The sequence below is a fragment of the Leucoraja erinacea genome, chromosome 34, assembly GCF_028641065.1.
Source record: "Leucoraja erinacea ecotype New England chromosome 34, Leri_hhj_1, whole genome shotgun sequence".
NCBI lineage: Eukaryota > Metazoa > Chordata > Chondrichthyes > Rajiformes > Rajidae > Leucoraja > Leucoraja erinaceus.
Window position 1 is genome coordinate 16,215,384 of NC_073410.1, and position 25,004 is coordinate 16,240,387.

A 25,004-nucleotide genomic window follows, 5' to 3' on the forward strand; every position below is an offset into this window, starting at 1 on the left:
TCCCTCCGCAACTCTCTGGTTCACTCGTCCCTTCCCACCCAAACCATCCCCTCCCCAGGTACTTTCCCCTGCAATAGCTGGAGATGCAACACCTGTCCCTTTGCCTCTCCCCTCAACTCCGTCCAAGGACCCCGACAGTCCTTTCAGGTTAGGCAGAGGTTCACTTGCACCTCCTCCAACCTCATCTACTGCATCAGCTGTCCAGGTGTGGACTTCTATATATCGGAGAGACCAAACGCAGGCTCAATGATCGTTCCGCTGAACCCTCCGCTCAGTCCGCCTTGGCTTACGTTATTTATCAGTTGCTAAACACTTTAACTCCCCCTCCCATTCCCATACCGTCCTTTCTGTCCTGGGCCTCCTCCACTGTCAGAGTGAGGCCCAGCGCAAACAGTACCTCATATTTTTCTTGGCCAGGTTACACCCCAGCGGTATAAATTTTTCAGACCAAATCACCACCTATTTCTTTTATCCAAAGTTATTCCAGCATATTGTGTCTATCTTCGATGTAGACCAGCATCTGCAGTTCCTTCCCACACAGGTTTGAAGGTTTATCGGCATCAGTAAAAGTAAATTGTCCCTAGTGTGTGTAGGATAGTGCGGGATTTAGAGATATGTTTACAGATACAGCGCTGAAACAGGCCCTTCGGCCCACAGGGTCTGCGCCGACCAGTGATCCCCGCACATTAACACTATCCTACACACACTAGGGATAATGTTTACATTTACCAAGCCAATTAACCTTTCTCTACAACTCTTTGGTTGTAGAGAAAGCAAACATGGCTGTGATAACGGGTCTGAGTTAAGATGTAGTCGTAGAGAAGGGTCTCGACTCGAGGCGTCACCTATTCCTTCGCTCAATAGATGCTGCCTCACCCGCTGAGTTTCTCCAGCATTTTTATCAACCCACTCCTTGGAGCGGGAGGAAACCGAGGCGGAATCAGGGGATATGGGGAGAAGGCAGGAACGGGGTACTGATTGGGGATGATCAGCCATGATCACATTGAATGGAGGTGCTGGCTCGAAGGGCCGGATGGCCTACTCCTGCACCTATTGTCTATTGTGAGAAAACCCTCGCAGATCACGGGGAGAACGTACAAACTGCGTACAGACAGCACCCGTAGTCAGGATCAAACCCGGGTCTCCGGCGCTGCATTTGCTGTAAGGCAGCAACTCTACCGCTGCGCCACCGTGACTGCCCAGCGGGGTCATCGCTGGTCGGCAGGGACTCGGTGGGACGATGAGACTGTTTCCACACTGTGTCTTTTCTACACAAGTTATGGGGAATGTCAGGGATTATGGGGAGAAAGCAGGAGAATGTGGTTAGGAGGGAGGAGGATAGATAGATAGATAGATAGATAGATAGATAGATAGATAGATAGATAGATAGATAGATAGATAGATAGATAGATAGATAGATAGATAGATAGATAGATAGATAGATAGATAGATAGATAGATAACTGATGATTGAATGGCAGAGTACATTGGCCGAATGGCCTAATTCTGCTCATATCACTTATGATCATAAATTAAACTAATCCAAACTAAACGGAACACCTGACTCAGACTTAGTTGAACCTACCATCATTGCTTGAAGCCTTCAAAGACAAGGGAGGTCGTGAAACACTGAAGCAGACAAGTGGCTTGAATAAAGTTTATTAAATATTGTAACCACAGCAGTAAATAAAGCTCTTATCTTTTATCGAACCATGAAGCACTGCAAAAAAAAATAAAAAATAAAAAATCGCTCAACACAAGATGTCTGGTTATAAAGGTCAGTCGCTCACAAAAGAATGGTAAATAAAGGCATGATAGTGTTGGATTACATACTCTCATGTTACTTAGTCTCAGTGATTCACTGCCGGCCCGCCGAAAACAAAAAGGCAAAGTGGTTTTGCAAGCGAATTTCCTGGACGTAGTCGAGAAGGAAATCCCCCAGGGGCTGGCGTTGGTTAAAAGATATCATTTCCATCGGGCTGTGTTCTTGCCAAGTTTCTTTTGTACAGTTCCATGTAAGCGGTAGAGTTCCTGCCTTACACTCAATGAATGCATCAACTTCCCTTTCCTCACATATCAGCTGTAAAATTCAAGAGCTCCGCGGAGAGTGATGCTGCATCGTGTCCGCCATTTAAATTCCTTTATGTTAAATTATTTTCTATACAGGATAAGTACACGGGTTTTATACAAAAATCAAATGTACATATTTACACATAGTTGCATCCCAGCATTTGGGTTAATTCCCTTTGGTGAGGGGAAAAGTTGTGTGCTTATTCTTATTTTTAAAAAATATATATATATATATATTTATATTTATAGATTGTGAAGCTGAAAATATTAGAAGGTGTCGCAGCTCAAAGTCCTCTCTCCGAGCATCAACTCAAAAATATACCGGCGGTAATTTGTCACAATAGCTGGGGGATGGAGGCTGAGTCTTTTGCTTATGTGTGCGTGTTAACTTAATTCAGCTGAGTTAATTGTCACCTGTACCGAGGTACAGGGAAAAGCTTTTGCTGTGGCTAATCAGTCAGTTCTAACTCCTTTAGTAAAGCAATTTTTTTAAATGTGGAGGGTGAAAAGGGAGAGGTTGTCAGAGGATCGACACTGCATCGGGCAATAAACGGAGAGTGTTGGCTGTAAATGCTTTGGGTTTTAATATATCCATCTCGTTGTCATCATTAGTGAAGCTGGGGCTCAGTGGAGACCAGCCCCGCTTCTAACCACACTCCTTCCCCCTTCAGACCCTTGGCTGCACACCATCACACATGCCCGTTAAACCTCTCAACATTGTCTCGCTGGCCATCGGACTCTCGACAGGTGGACAGGGAGGAGGGCAGGATGAAGAGGGAGATCGGGCTTCACGCCAACATGGGCGGGAAGGAACTGCAGATGCAGGTTTAAGCCGAAGGTAGACACAAAAAGCTGGACTAACTCAGTGGGACAGGTTCTCGAACCGAAACCTCACCCATTCCTTCTCTCCAGAGATGCTGCCTGTCCCGCTGAGTTACTCCAGCTTTTCGTGCCTATCTTCACCAATATGGGTGTTTGATTTCCCATTTGGACAGGGAACCCTGTCCCATCTCCCTTTCCGTTCCCCTCCCCTCCCCCTGAGACCACACGATGGCCAATGCACACCCACCCACAGTCAGCAAACTACACTAACGTACCACTCACGCCTTCTCACTTGGCCAGTGCACTCCACGTGTGTTCAGGTTAGGGTTGCCAACTGTCCCGTATTAGCCAGGACATCCCGTATATTGGGCTAAATTGGTTTGTCCCGTAAGGGACCGCCCTTGTCCCGTATTAAGCTGCTACAACTCGGGTCGAGGGGACTGTCGGGTTGGAGCGCCGCGTCCGGCCCCGCCTCACCCGTCCCGACGTAGTGCAGCCCATGGAGTGCAGCAGCAGCGCCTCGCCCGTGGCCCCGTCGGTCGGCAGCCCGGCCAGCTGTCTGACCTTCGGACCTTCGCTTACCGCCGACACCACCACCCCTCCTTCTCACGGCCGATCATCGGTTCATGAATTGGACGGGGTGCGTGTAGCAGAACACAAAGCCCAGCCGGCGGGTCAGCTGAGGAGTCGCGCCATTGTCCACGGCCGCGCCATGTCGCGCTCAAAGTCCGGCGCCCAGCCCAAAACTCCTCAGCTGGCCCACGGGCTGGGCTTTGTGTGCAGTCCAGCATCCGGGCCAACTCACCATTCACTCAGCCACGGCCGAGTCTGTCAACGAAGTGCCGTTGGGAATTTGTCCCTTATTTTGGCCCTTGTTTGGGAGTGAGAAAGTTGGCAACCCTAGTCCAGGTAAAGTAAAGACCCTTTGTACAACAAGCAGAACGTTTTATGCCAGGCTGCAGACTGCGATGCGCTGTTCAGACTACCCCACTGCTGAGGGAACCTCCACCCGTGTCAAAGCAAGCGTTGGATCGCCGGACGTTCACCGCCAAGTCCGCGTTCTACAAATTCAACGGCTTGACATAGTTGCCTGGAAACGTGCCAAACTGCCTGGTTCTTCTGGACGTCCCTGTAGGAGGAGCAAGAGCACAGTCAGTCGGGATGAACACAGAACGACACAGCACAGAGACAGGCCATTCGGCCCACAATGGCTCTGCCGCACATGATTTTTGTTCATGTAGTTTGTGTGTGATACAGAGTGGAGACAGGCCCTTCAGCCCACAGAGTCCGATACCCGCACACTAACACTATCCTACACATCAAGCCAATTAACATACAAATAGAGGAAAGGAGGGAGAGGGAAATCAAGGAATTATAGACCAGTTAGCCTGACATCAGTAGTGGGGAAGATGCTGGAGTCATAGAGTGATACAGTGTGGAAACATGCCCTTCGGGCCAACTTGCGGACACTGGCCAACATCTCCCAGGAACACTAGTCTCACCTGCCCGCATTTGGCCCATATCCCTCCAAACCTGTCCTATCCATGTACCTGCCTAACTGTTTCTTAAACGTTGGGATAGTCCCTGCCTCAACTACCTCCTCTGGCAGCTTGTTCCATACACTCACCACCCTCTGTGTGAAAAGGCTACCCCTCAGATTCCTATTAAATCTTTTCCCCTTCACCTTGAACCTATGTCCTCTGTTCCTCGATTCCCCTACTCTGGGCAAGAGAATCTGTGCATCATCCTCCTGTGCTCCAAGGAATAGAGACCCAGCCTACTCACTCTCTCACGATAGTTCACACCCTCTAGTCCTGGCAACATCCTCATAAATCTTCTCTGAACCCTTTCAAGCTTGACAATATATTTCCTATAACATTGTGCCCAGAACTGAACACAACTGAACATATGCTTGTAAAAGTAAGATGAATAAATATGAGAATACTGATTCCTGGGATGTCAGGACTTTCATATGAAGAAAGACTGGATAGACTCGGCTTGTGCTCGCTAGCATTTGGAAGATTGAGGGGGGAGCTTATAGAAACTTACAAAATTCTTAAGGGGTTGGACAGGCTAGATGCAGGAAGATTGTTTCCGATGTTGGGGAAGTCCAGAACAAAGGGGTCACAGTTTAAGGATAAGGGGGAAGTATTTTAGGACCGAGATGAGAAAAACATTTTTCACACAGAGAGTGGTGAATCTCTGGAATTCTCTGCCACAGAATGTAGTTGAAGCCAGTTCATTGGCTATATTTAAGAGGGAGTTAGATGTGGCCTTTGTGGCTAAAGGAATCAGGAGGTATGGAGAGAAGGCAGGTACAGGATACTGAGTTGGATGTACACAAAATTGCTGGAGAAACTCAGCGGGTGCAGCAGCATCTATGGAGCGAAGGAAAGAGGTTTCTTTCCTTCGCTCCATAGATGCTGCTGCACCCGCTGAGTTTCTCCAGAAATTTTGTGTACCTTCGATTTTCCAGCATCTGCAGTTCCTTCTTGAATACTGAGTTGGATGATCAGCCATGATCATATTGAATGGCGGTGCAGGCTCGAAGGGCCGAATGGCCTACTCCTGCACCTATTTTCTATGTAAGGCAACATAGGTAGATAGAGCAGTAAAGGAGGCATGTGATCTGCTAGTTTTCATAGCTCGGGGCATTGAGTATAAGAGTCAAGAAGCCATGATGCAGCTTTATACATCTCTGGTTCGGTCGAATTTAGACTATTGTGTGCAGTTCTGGTCATTATTTTTTAGTTTAGTTTAGTTTAGAGATACAGCATGGAAACAGGCCCTTCAGCCCAGTGAGTCGGCACTGACCAGCGATCCCTGTATACTAGCACTATCCTACACACTAGGAATTGTTACCAAAGCTAATTAACCTACAAACATGTACGCCTTTGGAGTGTGGGAGGAAACTGAAGAACTCAGAGCAAACCCACGCAGGTCACGGGGAGAACGTACAAACTCCGTACAGACAGCACCTGTAGTCAGGATCTAAGCCGGGTCTCTGGTGCTGTGAGGCAGCTACTCTACCGCTGCACCACCGTGCCCCCCCCCCGATGCCAAGGGAAGCTAATCTCTTGTGCCTGCAAGTGACCCAGATCCCTTCATTCCATTCGTATCCCTGTCTGAAGAAGGGACTCGACCCAAAACACCTTGATTCCCCTACTAGAGTCATAGAAACATAGTCACACAGCACGAAAACAGGCCCTTCGGCCCAACCTGCCCATGCCGACCAAGATGCCCCAGCTAAGCTAGTCTCGTCTGCCTGCATTTCATCCACATCCCTTTAAACTGCTCCTATCCTTGTAGATGTCCAAATGTCTTCTAAATGTGTTACAGTATCTGGCCCAACCACCTCCTCTGGCAGCTCCTTCCATATTCCCACCAATCTGGGAATGTGTGAAAAAGCTACCCCTCACATTCCTATTAAATCTTTCCCCCTCTCACCTTAAACCCATGTCCTCTTGGTCTTGATTCCCCTACTCTGGTTAAACGATTCTGTGCATTCTCAGTCTATTCCCCTAATGATTTAGTGTATTTTAAATGTCATTATAGTACGTGTGTTTAAGGAATAGATCAGGTAGACGCACAGGGTCCCTTGCCCAGAGCAGGGGAATCCAGGACCAGAGGACAATAGACAATAGACAATAGGTGCAGGAGTAGGCATTTGGACCTTCTAGCCAGCACCGCCATTCAATGTGATCATGGCTGATCATCCCCAATCAGTACCCCGTTCCTGCCTTCTCCCCATATCCCCTGACTCCGCTATTTATGAGCCCTATCTAGCTCTCTCTTGAAAGCATCCAGAGAACCTGCCTCCACCGCCCTCTGAGGCAGAGAATTCCACTTAGGTTCAAAGGTGAAGGGTTTAATAGGAACCTGAGGGGTAACTTTTTCACACAAAGGGTGGTGGGTGTATGGAACGAGCTGCCGGGGGATGTAGTTGAGGCTGGGACTATCCCAATGTTTAAGAAACAGTTAGATAGGTACATGGATAGGACAGGTTAGGAGGGATATGGGCCAAAGGTAGGCAGGTGGGACTAGTGTAGATGGGACATGTTGGTCGGTATGGGCAAGTTGGGCCGAAGGGCCTGTTTCCACGGTGTATGACTCTGACCTGCCTCAACTACCTCCTCTGGCAGCCCGTTCCACACACCCACCGCCCTCTGAGGGGACACCTCCTGTTCAGGCAAGACCCCGTGCTCACCGACAAACCAGCCGTCATCACACTTCTCCAGCACATCGACCACGTCACCTTCCTGTAGTTCCAACTCATCTTCATTCTGTGGGATGTAGCTGTACAGTGCTTGGAATCTGGGAAAAAAAAAACATTCCAGACATTTAACAGTGTTAAACTCGAGAAAGTCCATTAGACAGGTACACGGATCGGACAGGTTTAGAGGGATATGGGCCAGCCACAGTCAAGTGGGACTGGTGTAGCTGGGACATGTTGGTCGGCATGGGCAAGTTGGGCCGAAAGGCCTGTTCCCACGCTGAACCATTTATAACTAAAGTCCTGCACCCGCTCGGATTGATGCAGTTGGTCAGCTAACTAACCAACAATCACCCTCCGTTTCTCCCCCCTCTTTTGCCTGTACCCCACTTAGATCTGCAAACCATTTCTCCCAATATCCCACAACCCCCCCCCCCCCCCCCCTCCACCCTTCACCCCGCCCCGACTATTTCTGTCCAACCTCTCTGTAGCTAATACCTTCTCCGTAGTCCAGGCATCATTTCCATAAACCCGTTCCAAAGCCTTCGCATACTTCACATAGGGCGGCATGGTGGCGCAGCGGTAGAGTTGCTGCCTTACAACTCCAGGGACCCGGGTTTGATCCTGGCCACGGGCGCTTGTCTGTACAGAGTTCGTACATTCTCCCCGTGACCTGCGTGGGTTTTCTCCGGGAACTCCAGTCTCCTTCCAGAACTCTGGTTCCCTCCAACACTCCAAAGAGGTACAGGTTTGTAGGTTAATTGGCTTGGTGTAATGATAAATTATCCCTTGTGTGTCTAGGATAGCGTTAGCATGCGGTGGTAGACAAAAATGCTGGAGAAACTCAGCGGGTGAGCGGCATCTATGGAGCGAAGGAATGGGTGACGTTTCGGGTCGAGAACCTTCTTCAGTGTGCGATGATTGTTGGTTGGTGTGGACTCCATGGGCCGAAGGACCTGTTTCCACGCTGTATCTCTAAACTAAACTAAAAATACTTCCTGTAATGGGGCGACCAGAACTGCACCCAATACTCTACATTCGACCTAGCCAAAGTGGTACAAAGCTGCATCATGGCTTCTTGACTCTTGTATTCAATGCACTGACCTACGAGAGCAAGCAGATCTTCTTCTTGCACAAGGCGTGCACAGCCTAAAGTTGTAGATCAAGGGCAGACATCCAGGCCAGGACAGCATCAGTTACTGGGTGGATGGCTTTGATGCCACCAGGGAAAAGCCTCAGTGAGCAGTCATTCACAAATTCAAAATGGAGTGCCATCTTTTCGCAGTGGTGTAATAGAGTTACTCCAGCATTTTGTGCCTGTCTTCTTCATTATGCTGAGGATCAGTTCTCCCGGGAGCAGAGGGACGTTATCACAGTGAGAGGCACTTCATTCCAATAACCCACTTAAACCTAGTCCAGTTTGCTACAGGTGCGAACATGGATTGGATGGTCCTTGCCTGGATACTCACAGGACAGACAGACACAAAACGCTGGGGTGACTCAGCGGGACAGGCAGCACCTCTGTAGAGAAGGGATGGGTGACCTTTCAGGTTGAGACCCTTCTTCAGACTGAGAGCCAAGGAGAGGGAAACTCGAGATATGGAAGGATAAGGTGTGAAAAAAACAGAACAACACAATGCTAGCATTTATTTCATGACTAGAATACAAAAACAGGGATGTAGAAACATAGAAACATAGAAATTAGGTGCAGGAGTAGGCCATTCGGCCCTTCGAGCCTGCACCGCCATTCAATGTGACCATGGCTGATCATCCAACTCAGTATCCCGTACCTGCCTTCTCTCCATACCCCCTGATCCCCTTAGCCACAAGGGCCACATCTAACTCTCTCTTAAATATAGCCAATAAACTGGCCTCAACTACCCTCTGTGGCAGAGAGTTCCAGAGATTCACCACTCTCTCTGCGTGAAAAAAAGTTCTTCTCATCTCGGTTTTAAAGGATTTCCCCTTTATCCTTAAGCTGTGACCCCTTGTCCTGGACTTCCCTAACATCGGGAACAATCTTCCTGCATCTAGCCTGTCCAACCCCTTAAGAATTTTGTAAGTTTCTATAAGATCCCCTCTCAATCTTCTAAAATTCTAGAGAGTATAAACCAAGTCTATCCATTCTTTCTTCATAAGACAGTCCTGACATCCCAGGAATCAGTCTGGTGAACCTTCTCTGCACTCCCTCTATGGCAATAATGTCCTTCCTCAGATTAGGAGACCAAAACTGTACGCAATACTCCAGGTGTGGTCTCACCAAGACCCTGTACAACTGCAGTAGAACCTCTCTGCTCCTATACTCAAATCCTTTTGCAATGAAAGCTAACATACCATTCGCTTTCTTTACTGCCTGCTGCACCTGCATGCCTACCTTCAATGACTGGTGTACCATGACACCCAGGTCTCGCTGCATCTCCCCCTTTCCCAATCGGCCACCATTTAGATAATAGTCTGCTTTCCTGTTTTTGCCACCAAAATGGATAACCTCACATTTATCCACATTATACTGCATCTGCCAAACATTTGCCCACTCACCCAGCCTATCCAAGTCACCCTGCAGTCTCCTAGCATCCTCCTCACAGCTAACACTGCCCCCCAGCTTAGTGTCATCCGCAAACTTGGAGATATTGCCTCCAATTCCCTCATCCAGATCATTAATATATATTGTAAATAGCTGGGGTCCCAGTACTGAGCCTTGGGGTACCCCACTAGTCACTGCCTGCCATTGTGAAAAGGACCCGTTTACTCCTACTCTTTGCTTCCTGTTTGCCAGCCAGTTCTCTATCCACATCAATACTGAACCCCCAATGTAATACTGAGGCTCTTTGAGGCCACATTTGTAGTATTGGGAGCAATATTGGGCCCCATGTCTGAGGAATGACGTGCTGGCTCTGGAGAGGGTCCAGAGGATGTTTACGAGAATGATCCCAGGAATGAGCAGGTTAACAAATGAAGAGCGTTTGACGGCACTGGGCCTGTAATTACTGGACTATAGAAGGAACCTCATTGAAAATGACCAAATAGTGAAAGGTTGTAGAGAGTGGATGTGAGATTGGTGTTGTAGCCTAGGAACAGATGTCATAGCCTTGGAATTAAAGGACATCGCTTTAAAAAGGAGAGGAATTTCTTTAGTCAGAGGGTGGTGAATCTGTGGAATTCATTGCCACAGAAGGCTGGTGGGAAAGTCTGTGGAATTCTTAGAAACGAGAAAAAAACTAAGTTTAGGTAAGTACTTACCTTTATTTTTACAGCCCCTTTGCGTCTGCTTGTTCCCCGCAGGGCATGCAAGCGGCCCCCTTGGACTCCGGGAGGAGTTTTTTCCGTTGTCGGGAGGGGAGGAAAGACGCTACCAGGACCGCACTCACCGGCGGACCATGGATGGGAGCTGTGCCGGTGCCGGTAACTCTCCACAGGGGCGACATCAAGAGAGCGCAGGAAGACGGCGCTAGCACTGCGTTGGAGGTCCCCCTCAGTCCTCGCTCGCTCTCGAGTACTGTCCAGGTGAGGCAGGCAGGCGGGCGGGAGGAGGCTTCCGACATTTGCGGAGCCGGTAAGGGGACCCACTGTGCAGTGCTGGCGTGAGTGCGCTGCAGCCCGAGTGCAGGTGAGCAGCAGCCCGAGTGCAGAGAGAGAGAGAGAGCAAGGACCGCTAATCAGCGGCCCGCTCCCGACACTGCACCAAGCCCGTCAGCATCAGCAGCGGGCTGGGGGGGGGGAAATGCTGCACCTGCCCGCTCGACGGAGGAAACGTCATTGGGCAGCAACAGGCGGTAGGACCGCTTAGCGGGCGGTCCGCAAACCCGACACCGCGACCGAGCCAGCCCGCTAGCGCCTGAGCAGCGGGCTGGATGTGTGTAAAACCGGGCGGTGGAGCCGACATCGGACTGGGACGTCTCTCCACCCAGGAGGGGGAGAGACAGCCGCCTGAGCTGCAGGAGCGGCTCTTGGGCATTGGAAAGGTGAGTTTTGCAGTTGTGTTTTATTACAGATTTCAGGAACACAACGCAAAAAACTCGCAAAGAGAAACTGCCCCGCTCCAACTCTACCAGCGGGGCAGCAACCGGCGGCAGCGTCGCTCGCAGAGCGATTTTTCGCTATCCCTGAGACCGAGCCAAGCCAGTCTCGCCAGAGCCTGCACGGCGGACTGGGAAAGCGGCCAGGAAGCCAAACGGCCGGTCGTCTCCGATTCGTCGGAGGGGGACATGTCTCTACCAAAGCAGAGAGAGACAGCCGCCTGAGCTGCACTTAGCAGCTCCTGGAGGAGAAGGTCCACCGGGAACAGCAGCGCTCCCGGCGAGACAGGACAGGCACCTCCTCCATAGTGTCGTGTCAGGCACTGCCCTTTGCTACCCTCATACCACGGGTTGGAGCAGGAGGCTAGCATTGGTGACCAGGGCAGGGCTGGTCTGCAAATGGGGCAGGCGGACAAAATCGGGAGTATGCATGAGGTGCAGGATCAGGAACAGCTGTTGGGTGTGGTGGACCGCTTCGTAGCAACCCCACGGGCTGGAGCACCGCCGGAGCCAAAACAATGGCAGCCAGCACAAAACTCTACTAAAAAAGGTGCTCGCCGAGGAGCTGCAAGAATATACAGCACCAGAGAACTGTGAGGCCCTTAAGGGGAAAAAGCCTCAAACAGCAAAATCTGCGATTGTGGGGGCCCTTATGCGGGCATAAAAACTCAAGCTACAGCGGATCCGAAGGCTCCTGACGTCAGCTATCACAGTCTATGCTCGTTCTGTGGAGATAACGAGATGAACACATACCACCAGAAAGTGCTGGTATTAAGGTGTACCACACAATTCGAACTAAACAATCTCCGAAGGGAAATATAACACCTGCCCTCAATCTCAAAATTTGCAGGCTTGAGCAAAGCCCCAGCTGCGGAGGCAGACTCACTGCTATTTGGGAGAGATCTGAACAAAAAGCTGAAGGAGATGGAAGAGGCATCAAAAACCTTCGGCATCATGAGGGCAGGCCCCGGGACGAGCAAACCACGACTTCCGATACCCAAGCAGCAGCACCTCACGGCATCCACCAGTCGATGTCTAGAATATGGGACTGGTGAACGCTTGGGGCCGCACTATCCCCAAAGATCTTTTAGATCAGGGCCCGCCGCGGACCCCCTGGAAAATGCGCCTCCCCCCAACGTCGCCAGCACGTCCTCAGAACAAAAGCACTCAGAAAACAGAAAACACAAAACCGCCAATAACCATGGAGGTAGGTGGGTCTGGTTCCTACCAGCATATAGAGCGCTTTCTTGGACTATCTTGGCTTTCATATTAATTCAGTCCACGTAACTATAATGTTGCCAAGAGACAACATAGTTGAATTGGCACAAACAAGCAACAAATTAATGGTCAAACTACCAACTACTCGACAAATAACAGAGTAATTGGGAAAAAATGGTACCATTTCTGTCTACATGATTCAGATGTTAGTATCAAAAACAACATATAGGTTGTCATTGAGCATCTCATGAAGTTACCCACTGAAGTAATATCAGAAAGACAGTGGTGGGGTTACCACTTATACTGGGCATTAATTATCTAAAAAATGTTCGGGTGAATTTTATGAGTTTTAAAGCACTTGCATGTATGGGTATAAATAGACTACACTATGGAGGTGGCCTATATTAACCATATGGCAGCATAAAGTCGGTATCATATGACAAGTTGGTCAAAACAATTTGGCAATGGTATATCCATAGATGTATTTGACTATCAACAACTTACCTGCCCGGTAAGCAAAATACAGTGACAGACACCAGGTCACATAATATTAAGGACAACATCAATTAGATGTTTTCATATAAAGTTTTAACAAAACTATCAAGCTATATGATGCAACAGATATTAATGCATTTCATTGTCTCTGTACTGCACACTGACAATGACAATTAAAATGGAATGTGAATCTGATATCGATTATTTGCATCAACGCTATATCACCAGGTGTTCGGGGATGTCCTATGTATGTCGCGGGGGAAACCAGACCCTGGGGCAGTGGAATCCTCATTAAAAAAATTCTCTGGGACAGATAGTTCCAGCAGAAAGCTCGTCAGCTATATATATTAACTTTTCTGACCTATAGGTCATGTTGTCATTCAAGAATGTATTTATAATATTGATAGACAAATGCGTTCACGCTGCATTGGTGAAATTAATTCTATGTATTTTTTCCCTTCTGCCTCACCAATCGAGAACAACGCACAGTACAAAAGGATTCTGCTTCAGGTATTTGATAGTACCTGACGGACTTACGCAGCCATTGTTTCACTTTACGCCATGACATGGTTGTTGAAACTTGGATGGTATTTCCCAGTACCCAGAATTATTAACAATCGGAGCCGGGCACAAGTCAACTGTGCCATGGGAAAAAATAAGCTCCTGAGCTGCAGATTCTGCGCAAGCCTCTGGGACTGGGATTGTTATACTGAACAATCGACACCATGTCAGCATCCTTTTGAACATCCACTGGACTACAACACTTGTCCAGCATCAAGAGAAGTACTGCAAGGATACAGGGAGAACCTACTCATCCGATACAGTTACTACGAACTGGAATTCCTGGAGAACCTTCATCACGATGAAGGATTCGGCTACAGTACCATCAACACAGCTAGAATTGCCCTGCCTGTTGTTTCAAAACAGCTACAGGACAACAGGCCATGGGGTCACTGGCTGGTGGTAAATTTGAAGGGTATTAAAACTCTAAACCCCTAGACCAGGTACACCCATATATGGGATGTCACAGTGGTTAACCATACTTCAGGGGATACCCACCAGCCAGAGCCCTAAACCTGAACCTTCTATGCACTAAACACATTGTTGAAGGCACACGGAGCAGCACAGAGGGTCCAGTCACTACTCCTATTTACTACTGGACACCATGCTCATAGCTTCAGACCAGATCTCTATCATTGTCCAGGGAATGGTCAAACCAAACCAGGAACACCTTATCCAGTCATAAAACCCGGGCTTACCCGCCAAGAAACACAGTAATGTGCCATGACCCTATTACCTTACATAGACACAACCTAATTATTCGAGGGAGATGAAAAGCCTTGTGGGTTGGTCACAAAAAAACCTTGTGGTCGGGTAACAAGCCTTTTTTGAGATGGCTCAAGCAGGTATTAAAGCTCCTGGGATAAAACTAACATGTACAAAGTTTTCATTCCAGGACAAGCTTCCACGTCAACGGCAAAAGAATGGACGTGCCTGTAAACCACATCCTGACTACAGCAGAATGGTGGGGGTAAACATTCAGAGAAATAATTTATTATAAACTGTTGACAAAACCTGTTTTATTTGCAGGGAAGATTCCAATCTGCAAATATTTTAAATTAGCCAAGGGGAGCATTTAAATTTCTTCAGTGTTATTGTAAAAATACCATTGTTTTTCTATAAACAGATTCATTGGTTCATTATGATAAAACGCTTCCTCCCTCAAAGGCTTCGGCAGCGAGTGATATAAAGCTGTTACACGGTTTGAAATCACAGAAGCTTTGAAATCTTCACGTAGTCACTCACGTGACTCCGAAGTAAAATAGTAAGATTAAACGAGAACTTACCAGTTTGAAGTTTGATCTGTATTTTATGAGGAGTTACGATGAGGGATTACGTGCCCTCCGCTCCCACCCTCAATACATGGATCAAACTGATAAATTGATGTCTCTTTATTCTTTACTATGTTACTTCAAATCTTGTGTCTATCTGTGATTCCACACCGCTGCTTTGAAGTATGCCGCAATGCATGCTGGGGCGGGCTTCACGTAATCCCTCATCGTAACTCCTCATAAAATACAGATCAAACTTCAAACTGGTAAGTTCTCGTTTAATCTTACTAGTAGATATGATGGGCCGAATGGCCTAATTCTGCTCCTATCACTTTTGAACTTATGAAAGCAGACGATGATTTTAGTTTAGTTTAGTTTAATTTAGAGATACAGCGCAGAAACAGGCCCTTCAGCCCACTGAGTCCGCGCCAACCAGCGATCCCCGCACATTAACACTACCCTACACACACTGGGGACAGTTTTTGCACACAGCAAGCCAATTAACCTGCAGACCTGGATGTCTTTGGAGTGCGGGAGGAAACCGAAGTTCTCGGAGAAAACCCACGTGGGTCACGGGGAGAACGTACAGAACAAGCGCCCGCAGTCAGGATCGAGTCCGGGTCTCAGGCGCTGTGCGGCAGCGACTCTACCGCCACGACCAAACAATGAAGGAGATGTAGAGAGTACTTACAGGGTAGTTGGAGCGTGGGTCCGCTCTAGGCTGCCTCCTCGCTGTTGCCCCTGAGGTTGGTGAGAAATGATGAGAGACTGTTTACTGTCAAGGGCAGACACCTTGTGTAGAGAGTGCAGTGGGTGGGACAGGTTACTGCAGTAGTGAACGGATTTTTCTGCAATGTTAATTATTTCATTGCAGACGGTTTCCTGACGGGTTAGGGCAGTCCACACAAGCGCCCGGGCGGAAAGGGGTGGGGGTCGGGGGGGGGGTAAGAGAGGGGTGCAGGAGGGGGAGAGAGACACACAAGGGGAGACAGGGGAGAGGGTTCCAGCAAGTTACGGCATGTCGAAGGTTCCGGGAGGTCACGGAGTAATCCAGAGGCAAGCATGGAGAAACAGGCAAGATAGAGAAGAAAGCAGATTTAATTCCGGGATTAAAAAATGTAGCACAAAGATGCAGCAGTTAGTTTTTCTTTATCTTAAACACAATCTATTAATAATCATGCACTCTTTCGGTGAATTATTAATTTTAAAGCAGATTCCATGCTCTTCTCAAAAGTAAAACAAGAGCTCAGTCATTGTTGGACCGTTATGCCCCTGTCCCACTTAGGAAACCTGAACAGAAACCTCTGGAGACTTTGCGCCCCACCCAAGGTTTCCGTGCGGTTCCCGGAGGTTTTTGTCAGTCTCCCTACCTGCTTCCACTACCTGCAACCTCCGGCAACCACCTGCAACCTCCGGGAACTGCACGGAAACCTTGGGTGGGGCGCAAAGTCTCCAGAGGTTTCCGTTCAGATTTCCTAAGTGGGATAGGGGCATTACCATCTACCATATAAAGCACTGGGCTCCTGCCTGGTCACATTCTCTATGCGATTATAGGTCCACCAGCGATTATCCGGCAAATGGTCATCCGGCACCTCTTTTAATCCGGACAAAATTACGGGAACGCACTTGAAATTCCACACTCGGAAGTCCCCCCAAGAATGTGGCGCCCAGGTCGTGTGAGGCGTCCGATCTCGACCTCATCGGGACTTTCGCGGCCGGTCGGGGGGGGGGGGGGGGGGGGGGGTCGGATTATTAACCCCCCGTGGCCGGGGCTCTGGAACTCTGGCCCGGCCGGAGCTGGCGGATCCGTTCCCATAGCCGACTTTGCGGCCCAGTATCCCGGCGGCTGAGGCAGGCCGTTCCCGTACCGTTGGCCTCCTCTCGGTGGCCGGCAAAACGGATAATCCGCGGAAAGCTTTTAACAAAGGAGGACCCAGCGTGGGGGGAACGGCAGATGCTGGTCTCAACCGTAGACACAACGTGCTGGAGTAACTCAGCGGGACAGGCCGCATCTCTGGAGAAAAGGAATGGGTGACGTTTCGGATCAAGACCCTTCTTCAGACTGGTAAAGAATAAGGGAAACGAGTGATATAGACGGTGATGTGGAGAGATAAAGAACAATGAATGAAAGAAATGCAAAAAGGTATCAATGATAAAGGAAACAGGCCATTGTCAGCTGTTTGTTGGGCGAAAACTGGAAGCTAGTGCAACTTGGGTGGGGGAGGGATGGAGAGAGAGGGAATGCCGGGGCTACCTGAAGTGAGAGAAATCAATATTCATACCACTGGGCTGTAAGCTGCCCAAGTGAAATATGAGATGCTGTTCCTCCCATTTGCATTTAGCCTCACTGACAATGGAGGAGACTGAAGATAGGAGGACCCAGCGTGGGATACTCTGTCGGTGCCCTTTATGTGGCCACTCTTGGCATACCTTGGGTACGCAAAACAAAGAATATCACGCTCACTTGTGATAATAAAGTATCGTCCATTCACACAATCTGTGGAACCAAGGCTGCTGGAAAATTGGAGGTGGACCTGCACCAGCGTTAGTTTAGTACAATGTCTGTCAAGCCTTGCAAAGCCCTGCTGTGTGAGTTGCATCTTACCACATAGCTCCTCTCAGACTCCGTCAGGTCTGGTCCTCGCAACGAATGATGAGAAGGCTGCGGGCGCCGGGCGAATTAGAAAGGGAAAAATTGCAGCATGTGTTATTCGCTTCACACGGGTTATATGAACGCTAACAGCATTATCAGACAACCAACCGTACATCGCGAGCTCAGTAGCAGGGGAAGGGGCCGGAGGTAGCAGAGAGGCAACACAGGGGAAGGATTGGCAGCAAGTACTAGCACTCGATAAGAGTTTAAGAAGGAACTGCAGATGCTGGAAAATCGAAGGTAGACAAAAATGCTGGAGAAACACAGCGGGTGCAGCAGCATCTATGGAGCTAAGGAAATAGGCAACGTTTCGGTCCGAAACGTTGGGTTTCGGGTTTCGGCCCGAAACGTTGCCTATTTCCTTCGCTCCATAGATGCTGCTGCACCCGCTGAGTTTCTCCAGCATTTTTGTCCAGCACTCGATAAGTGACAGGAAGGGTTGGAAATGAAGAGCGTGGAAGGATGATATATGTGATCACTTCAGTTCATTCAGGAAATATTCCATGTGCTTGGTTACAAAACAATACTACTATATTACAATATTACTATAACTATAGTGTTGAAAGTTTATTTTCACTATTGGCACTGACTCGGGTATAATCAGGGGTGGCACTGAACAGATTAGAAGACATTTGGACGGGTGCACAGATAGGTAAGGTCGAGAGGGATTTTTTGTATAGTTTATGGATAGAGCTCAAAAACATGCCTTTTGGCTCACCGCCCGTGCTGACCAGCGACCTCCACACGCTAACACTATCCTACAGACACGAGGGACAATGTTCAATTTCACCGAAGCCAATTAACCTGCAAACCTGCACGTCTTTGGAGTGTGGGAGGAAACCGGAGCACCCAGAGAAAACCTACGGTAGGAGACAGTACAAATTCCGTACAGACAGCACCTGTAGTCGGGATCAAACCCGAGTGTCTGTCGCTGTGAGGCAGCAATTCTGCCGCTGCACTAATATGGACATGGACCAAAAGCAGACAGGTGGGACTAGTGTATATGGAACATCTTTGTTGGCATGGGCACGTTGTGCCGATGGGCCCGTTTCCAGGCGGTGTGACTATGACGCTAATATTGAGATGCATTTCACACACATTCTCTGTTCAGGTTTGTGGATTAGTCAGTCCGTATTTTAATTGGGTGGTGCAGCGGTAGAGTTGCTGCCTCACAGCGCCACAGACCTTGGTTTGATCCTGACTACGGGCGCTGTCTGGATGGAGTTTGTACATTCTCCTACCATGTAGGTTTTCTCCGGGTGCTCCGGTTTCCTCCCACACTCCAAAGACGTGCAGGTTTGTAGGTTAATTGGCTTCGGTGAAATTGTAAATTGTCCGCAGTGTGTGTAGGTTAGTGTTAATGTGCGGGGTCGGTGCGGACTCAGTGGGATGTGCTGAGGTCAGGGAAGGTCCCTTGGAAATGCAGCAGGCAGCAGTGATGTCTCGTGCAGCTCACCATCTCTGAGAGTCTGCACCACTCACACCATTGATCGGACTGGCCCGGACTCACCACAAGGGAAGCAGAGTTCAGCGTGTTAACTGGAGAATCAGAAAAGACAGGGCTCCTTGCAAATCGCCCTCCTGCTCCACTGTCACTCCTCGAGCTGGGCTGCAGACACAAAAGACGCCAACATACATTAATATTTCTCAGGGGTTAGAGCGGGGAGAGGGTGAAAGTGTGGCAGCACTTCACAAGAAAGGATGTGTTGAATAGAGGAAGGAAAAACAAGTGAGAGGCAGGTGGGAGAGGGTGCGACAGTGCGGAGACCAGTGATAGAGGGTCAAAGTGGAAGAAGAACGTAGGGAAAAGAGAGGGGAGCAGCAGAGGCTACAAGGGAGCATGTCAGTGATAGCAAGAGTTGAGATGTGTAGGAAGGAACTGCAGAGGCTGGTTTATACCAAAGCTAGATACACAGTGCTGTGGTAACTCTGCGGGTCAGGCAGCATCTCTGGAGAACAAGGATGGGTGGCGTTTCGGGTCGGGACCCATCTTCAGACTGAAAGTAGAGGGGAGAGGGATCTGGAGGTAGGAAAAGACCAGAACAAAGCAGGGCCGGCAACAGATGTCCAAGGAAGGGTGGAGCCCACAATGGTCCATTGTTGGCTGGGGAAGAGGCGATAACGAAAGGAGACAGGGATGTGAATAGTGGAACTAGCAGGACAACCAGGAAGGGGGTGGGGGATTGAAAGATGGTTGGCAGGGGTTACTTGAAATTAGAGAAAACAATGTTCATACCGCTGGGGTGTAAGCTGCCCAAGCGAAATATGAGGTGCTGTTCCTCCATATTGTGTTTGGCAGCACTCTGACAGTGGAGGAGGCCCAGGACAGAAAGGTCAGTGTGGGAAAGGGAAGGGGAGTTAAGATCGTGTAGGTCTAGGTGGACTAAGCGGAGGTGTTCAGCGAAAAGATCGCCCAATCTGTGCTTGGTCTCTCCGCTATATAGGAGCCCACACTGAGAACAGCGGGTACAGCAGATGAGGTTGGAGGAGGTGCAAGTGAACCTCTGTCTCACCTGAAAGGACTGTCAGGGCTCTTGGACAGAGTCGAGGGAGGAGGTTTAGGGGCAGGTGTTGCATCTTTTGCAGTTGTAGGGGAAGGTACCTGGGGAGGGGGTGGTGTGGGTGGGAAGGGGCGAGTTGCCCAGGGAGTTGCGGAGGGAATGGTCTCTGCAGAAAGCGGAAAGGGAGATGGGAAAATGTGACTAGTGGTGGGATCCCGTTGGAGGTGGCGAAAATGTCGGAGGGTTTTGTGCTGTGTGTGTTGGCTGGTAGGGGAGGAGTGGAGCACAGGGAGATGTGGACGGACAGTCGAGCGGTTACATGGGGCGCTGGGCAACTGGTGACGATATGGAGAAGGGGGCCAGAGGGGGGGATGAGGTGGGAGCAGCTGGAAAGAGTGAGAACGTGAGTCTGAGGGTGATTTGGTCGTGGGCGGACATCGTTTACGGAACAAAACCCAACACTCCAACAGGGTTCATGCGATGTTGGCTTTTCCACACAACAAGCTGTGTCCAACAGGCTCCAGAAACACAGGCACATTCCCCGCACACACCTTCCGGGAGATCGGAGATACTCCTCGCTAGTGGGAGAGCAGTGCCAGTCAGGCACTTGAGAGGTTGTAACTCTCCCCCCCCCCCCCCCCCCCCCCCTCCCCCAACTCCCGAACCCCCACCCCCCGCGGGTGGTGTTAGTCCTTCATCCGTCAAACCACGGCACGGCATGCACATGCCCAGCACAGCACATGGCACGGCTGCCAACAGGCCAGGGTGGCATGGGAACTCCAGGGTGGCCAGGAAGTCTCATGGTGGTCATGAAGGTCCCAAAATGGCCTGGAGGTCCATGGTTGCGTAGTTTCCAGGGGTGCATAGAGGTTTCAAGGTTGACTAGAGGTCCCCCAGGGATGCCTGAAGGTCTCACATGGCCTGGAGGTCCAAGGGAGGCCTGGAGATCATGGAGATTCCAAGGGGGCCCTGGAAGATGCAATGGTGCCCAGAGGTTCCAGGGTGGGAAAGGTGCAAGGGTGACCAGGAGATCTCAGTGTGGCTTGGATGTACTTGTGTGGCCTGAAGGTCTCAGGGAGGCCTGGAAATCTCAGGGTGGCCAGGAACTCCTAAGATGGCCAAGAAGTCTTAGGGAGGCTGGGAGATCCAAGGGTCCCAGGGGGTTCAGGGGATCTCTCGGTGTCCTGTAGATCTCAGGGTGTTCTGGAGAACTCAGGATGGTCTGGGCAACTCCAGGTATTAAAGTTTATCCCATAAACACAGCAGCCTGGGCCACCAGGAAGAGGAATCCTTGACGGTTAAAACCATTTTCTTTGAATGGCTTGGTGCGGTTGGAAATGGTGAAGGAGAAAGACTGTTCAATGAGGCAGCCAGAGATCCCTTGATGTGTCCTCCAGGAACAAACCCAACCTGCAGGCAATCCCAGCCATGGGATTCAATGTTGAACAAGACGGGGAAAGGGGCGGAGGTGGGATGCAAAGCATAGCTTGAGGGAGGTGGAGGGTGTTGGAATGGGGATGGAGGGGCAAGATGGAACGAGGGATAGCAGCAGTATTAGGCCGTTCGGCCCATCAAGTCCACTCTGCCATTCAATCATGGCTGATCTATCTCTCCCCCCTTCTCCCCATACCCCCTGACAACTGTACTAATTAAAGGGCCTGTCCCACTTACGCAATTTTTTCGGCGACTTGCCGACACCCGTCACAGGTGGTCGAAAACAACGGATATGAGGAAGGGATGGAGATAATAGAAAGCGATGGAATAATGCCCATTGTAAAGAAACATCCTGTCTCTCCATCATTGCCAGCTGCTATCACGGACAGTGCTGTGGTTCTGTATGGTTGTGTTACTCAAGGCTGTAGGTGGAGCTGATGCTACTCTATATAGACACAAAGCGCTGGAGTAACTCAGTGGGTCAGGCAGCCTCTGTGGAGAAGGATGGGTGACATTTTGGGTCGGGACCCTTCTCCAGGTCACCAAAGACTGCCTGGCATTTATTTCCCACTCCCCCGAGGACGTTAAAGAGTCAGTCAGGTTGGCGGGTCTGCAGTCACGTTCTGGCCAGTCTGGACGTGATGGGCCGAAGGGCCTGTTTCAGTGCCGCAGAGCTCCATGGCACTGGTGGCTGGTTTGCTGCCTGTAAGGATGGTATCAGGCTCAATGGTCTAAATGCCACAGCTCAGGTGGGTTTAGTTTATTGCCACGTGTGTACTGAGGTACAGTGAAAAGCTCTTGCTGTTTGCTAACCAGCCAGGGGAAAGACAATACATGATGTGGTGTTGAGATTTGCTTCACCCATTGCCCAACCTTCTTGAATCTTCTCCAGTCATTGTTAAGGGGTTAACTGCTGGGGGTGAGCATGCTGTGATGTCACACACAGGAGATGTGGTCCACTGCACACCAACCATGCTACCGGTACCTTATCCTTCGTCTCCGCTTGCTGCCTGGTCTGTCCCTGCATCATCCTTAGAAGCTCTTCGGACAGTGCGTGGTCTTTGAACGCTGCGGTGGGGGGCCTCTCTGTTGCCCACGGCTGCCGGGCCAGGTCAAGACCACCTGGACTCTGCCCACCGGCCGACAAAGGGTCGCCCGCGTCTCGCCCGCGTTGCCCGCTCTCCGCGTTGGCCGGTCCCGCGCCGGGACGGGCGGCAGACAGAGTTGGAGAGCCGCGACCAGCTGCGACGGCGGGAAGGGGCACGCCCTGCACCTGCTCCCACGAGCGTTGGCACCGGGGCGGAGGCTGGGGGGTGGCATTCACCGCCAAGGTGCCAGCCTCGTCCCAGTCCGCGGGGAAGTCTTCGGGGAGAGGGGGCAGCGGAGGGGTGGCGAGTGGGGACACCCCCATGGTCAGCGAGATCCAGTCGGATGTGATGGATTGCAGATCGGGAGAGAACACCCTGCGATAGTGAGGCAGTGGAGGGGGAGGAGGAGGAGATGGCGTGGGGCGAGCAGAATTACCCGATAACTTCAAACAAAAGACAAGAAAAAGGCATGTCACTAGATGGAGACGGAGAGGCTACAACACATCAATAAAAAGACACATATGAGGAAAGAAACAGAAAAATTAAATCTGAAGGAGGGTCTCGACCCGAAACGTCACCTATTCCTTCGCTCCATAGATGCTGCCTCACCCGCTGAGTTTCTCCAGCATTTTCGTCTACCTTCGAATAATTAAACCAAGTAACTCAGCGGGACAGGCAGCATCTCTGGAGAGAAGGAATGGGCGACGTTTCAGTTCGAGACCCTTCTTCAGACTGAGAGTCAGGGGAGGGGTAAGGTGTGAAAATGACAGATCAAAGGAGACGATGGTCAGGAAATTTAGAATGGCTCCATTCCATAATAATTCTGGAATAATTCCAGTGCTTAGTGGCTAATACTGAGGTTTGGACAGAGGTAGACAATAGTCTATAGACAATAGACAATAGGTGCAAGAGTAGGCCATTCAGCCCTTCGAGCCAGCACCGCCATTCAATGTGATCATGGCTGATCATCACCAATCAGTACCCTGTTCCTGCCTTCTCCCCATATCCCCTGACTCCGCTATCTTTAAGAGCCCTATCTAGCTCTCCCTTGAAAGCATCCAGAGAACCGGCCTCCACCGCCTTCTGAGGCAGAGAATTCCACAGACTCACCACTCTCTGTGAAAAAAAGTGTTTCCTCGTCTCCGTTCCAAATGGCTTACTCCTTATTCTAAAACTGTGGCTCCTGGTTCTGGACTCCCCCAACATCAGAAACATGTTTCCTGCCTCTAGTGTGTCCAAATGCTTAATAATCTTAAATGTTTCAATGAGATGCCCTCTCATCCTTCTAAACTCCAGAGTGTACAAGCGGAGTCCCAGGTAGTTTGCATTGGTTTCACTACGCACTTGGGTTTGCATTGATATGGTCTAGTTACCCTGTGCAACTGATAATTTATTATCAGTTCATAAATTCATAAGTTATAGTAGCAGAATTAGGCCATTCAGCCCATCAAGTCCACTTCGCCATTCAATCATGGCTGATCTATCTCTCACTCTCAACCCCATTTCCCCGCCTTCTCCCCGAAACCCTTGACTCCCGTACCAATCAAGAATCTGTTGTAACTCAACAGGTCAGGCAGCATCCGTGGATGGAAATGAACCGACAACATTTCGAGTCGGGGCACTGCACAGTCCATCACGGGTACTGACCTCCCCACCATCGAAGGGATCTACAGGAGTCGCTGCCTCAAAAAGGCAGCCAGCATCATCAGAGACCCACACCACCCTGGCCACGCTCTCATCTCCCCCCTGCCATCGGGAAGAAGGTACAGGAGCCTGAAAACTGTAACGTCCAGGTTCAGGAACAGCTTTTCTTCCCCACAGCCATCAGGCTATTGAACACTACAACCTCCAACTGAACTCCGAACTATGAACTGCCTTCAATGCATTGGGGACTTTTAGTTTTGGTTTTTAATTTTAAAGATATAGCACGGAAACAGGCCCTTCGGCCAACCGAGTCCGCGCCGACCAGCGATCATCCCATATATACCAGCACTATCCTACAATTTTACCAAAGCCATTTAACCTACAGACTAGCATATCTTTGGAGTGTGGGAGGAAACCCGAGCACCCGGAGAAAGCCCACGCAGGTCACAGAGAGAACGTGCAAACTCCACACAGACAGACAGACAGCACCCATGGTCAGGATCCCACCCGGGGTCTACCGTTACATCACCGTGCCACCCAACCACCCTGGCCATGCTTTCATCTTGCCATCGGGAAGAAGGTACCCATAATGTCCAGGCTCAGGGGGTAGCTTCTCCCCACCAACCATCGGGCTATTAAACACTACTACCTCCCTCCAAATAAGCTCCAAACTTTATTTTATTTTATTATAATCTGGCAATGGGTGTCGAGAGTGGGGGGGGTGTTGAGCTGCGAACCTACCATCGTAGAGCTGGCCAGCTTCGGAGTGTGGAGAGCTGCTGCTGCGACCCGACTCCGGTGGATGGTGACACCGGGAGCTCGCGGGTCCCCAGTGGGAGACCGCTTTGCGGGGCACCGGCAACGGCGACTTCTCCCGCTCGAATTGCGGGGTTGAAAGTGACCTGGAGCGGGGCCTTACATCGCCCGGCGCGGCTTTAAATGGCCGCGGGACTTGCTAGCGCCCGCCGGGGGCTCCGACAACATCGGGACCCGGAGTAGGGCCTTACATCGCCCGGCGC

General features: G+C 50.1%; 1 protein-coding gene across 1 annotated transcript in view; it reads right to left on the bottom strand.

Annotated features, from left to right (window-relative positions):
* Positions 1-1,642: 1,642 nt before the first annotated feature.
* LOC129713053 (sorbin and SH3 domain-containing protein 1) overlaps positions 1,643-25,004 on the bottom strand; it is a 228,433-nt gene continuing 205,071 nt past the window's right edge. Inside the window, 5 exon segments of the mRNA XM_055661932.1 lie at positions 1,643-4,020; positions 7,099-7,205; positions 15,357-15,547; positions 17,271-17,327; positions 18,829-18,927. Of these exon segments, the coding sequence (XP_055517907.1) occupies positions 3,953-4,020; positions 7,099-7,205; positions 15,357-15,547; positions 17,271-17,327; positions 18,829-18,927 (522 nt within the window). The 3' untranslated portion in view covers positions 1,643-3,952.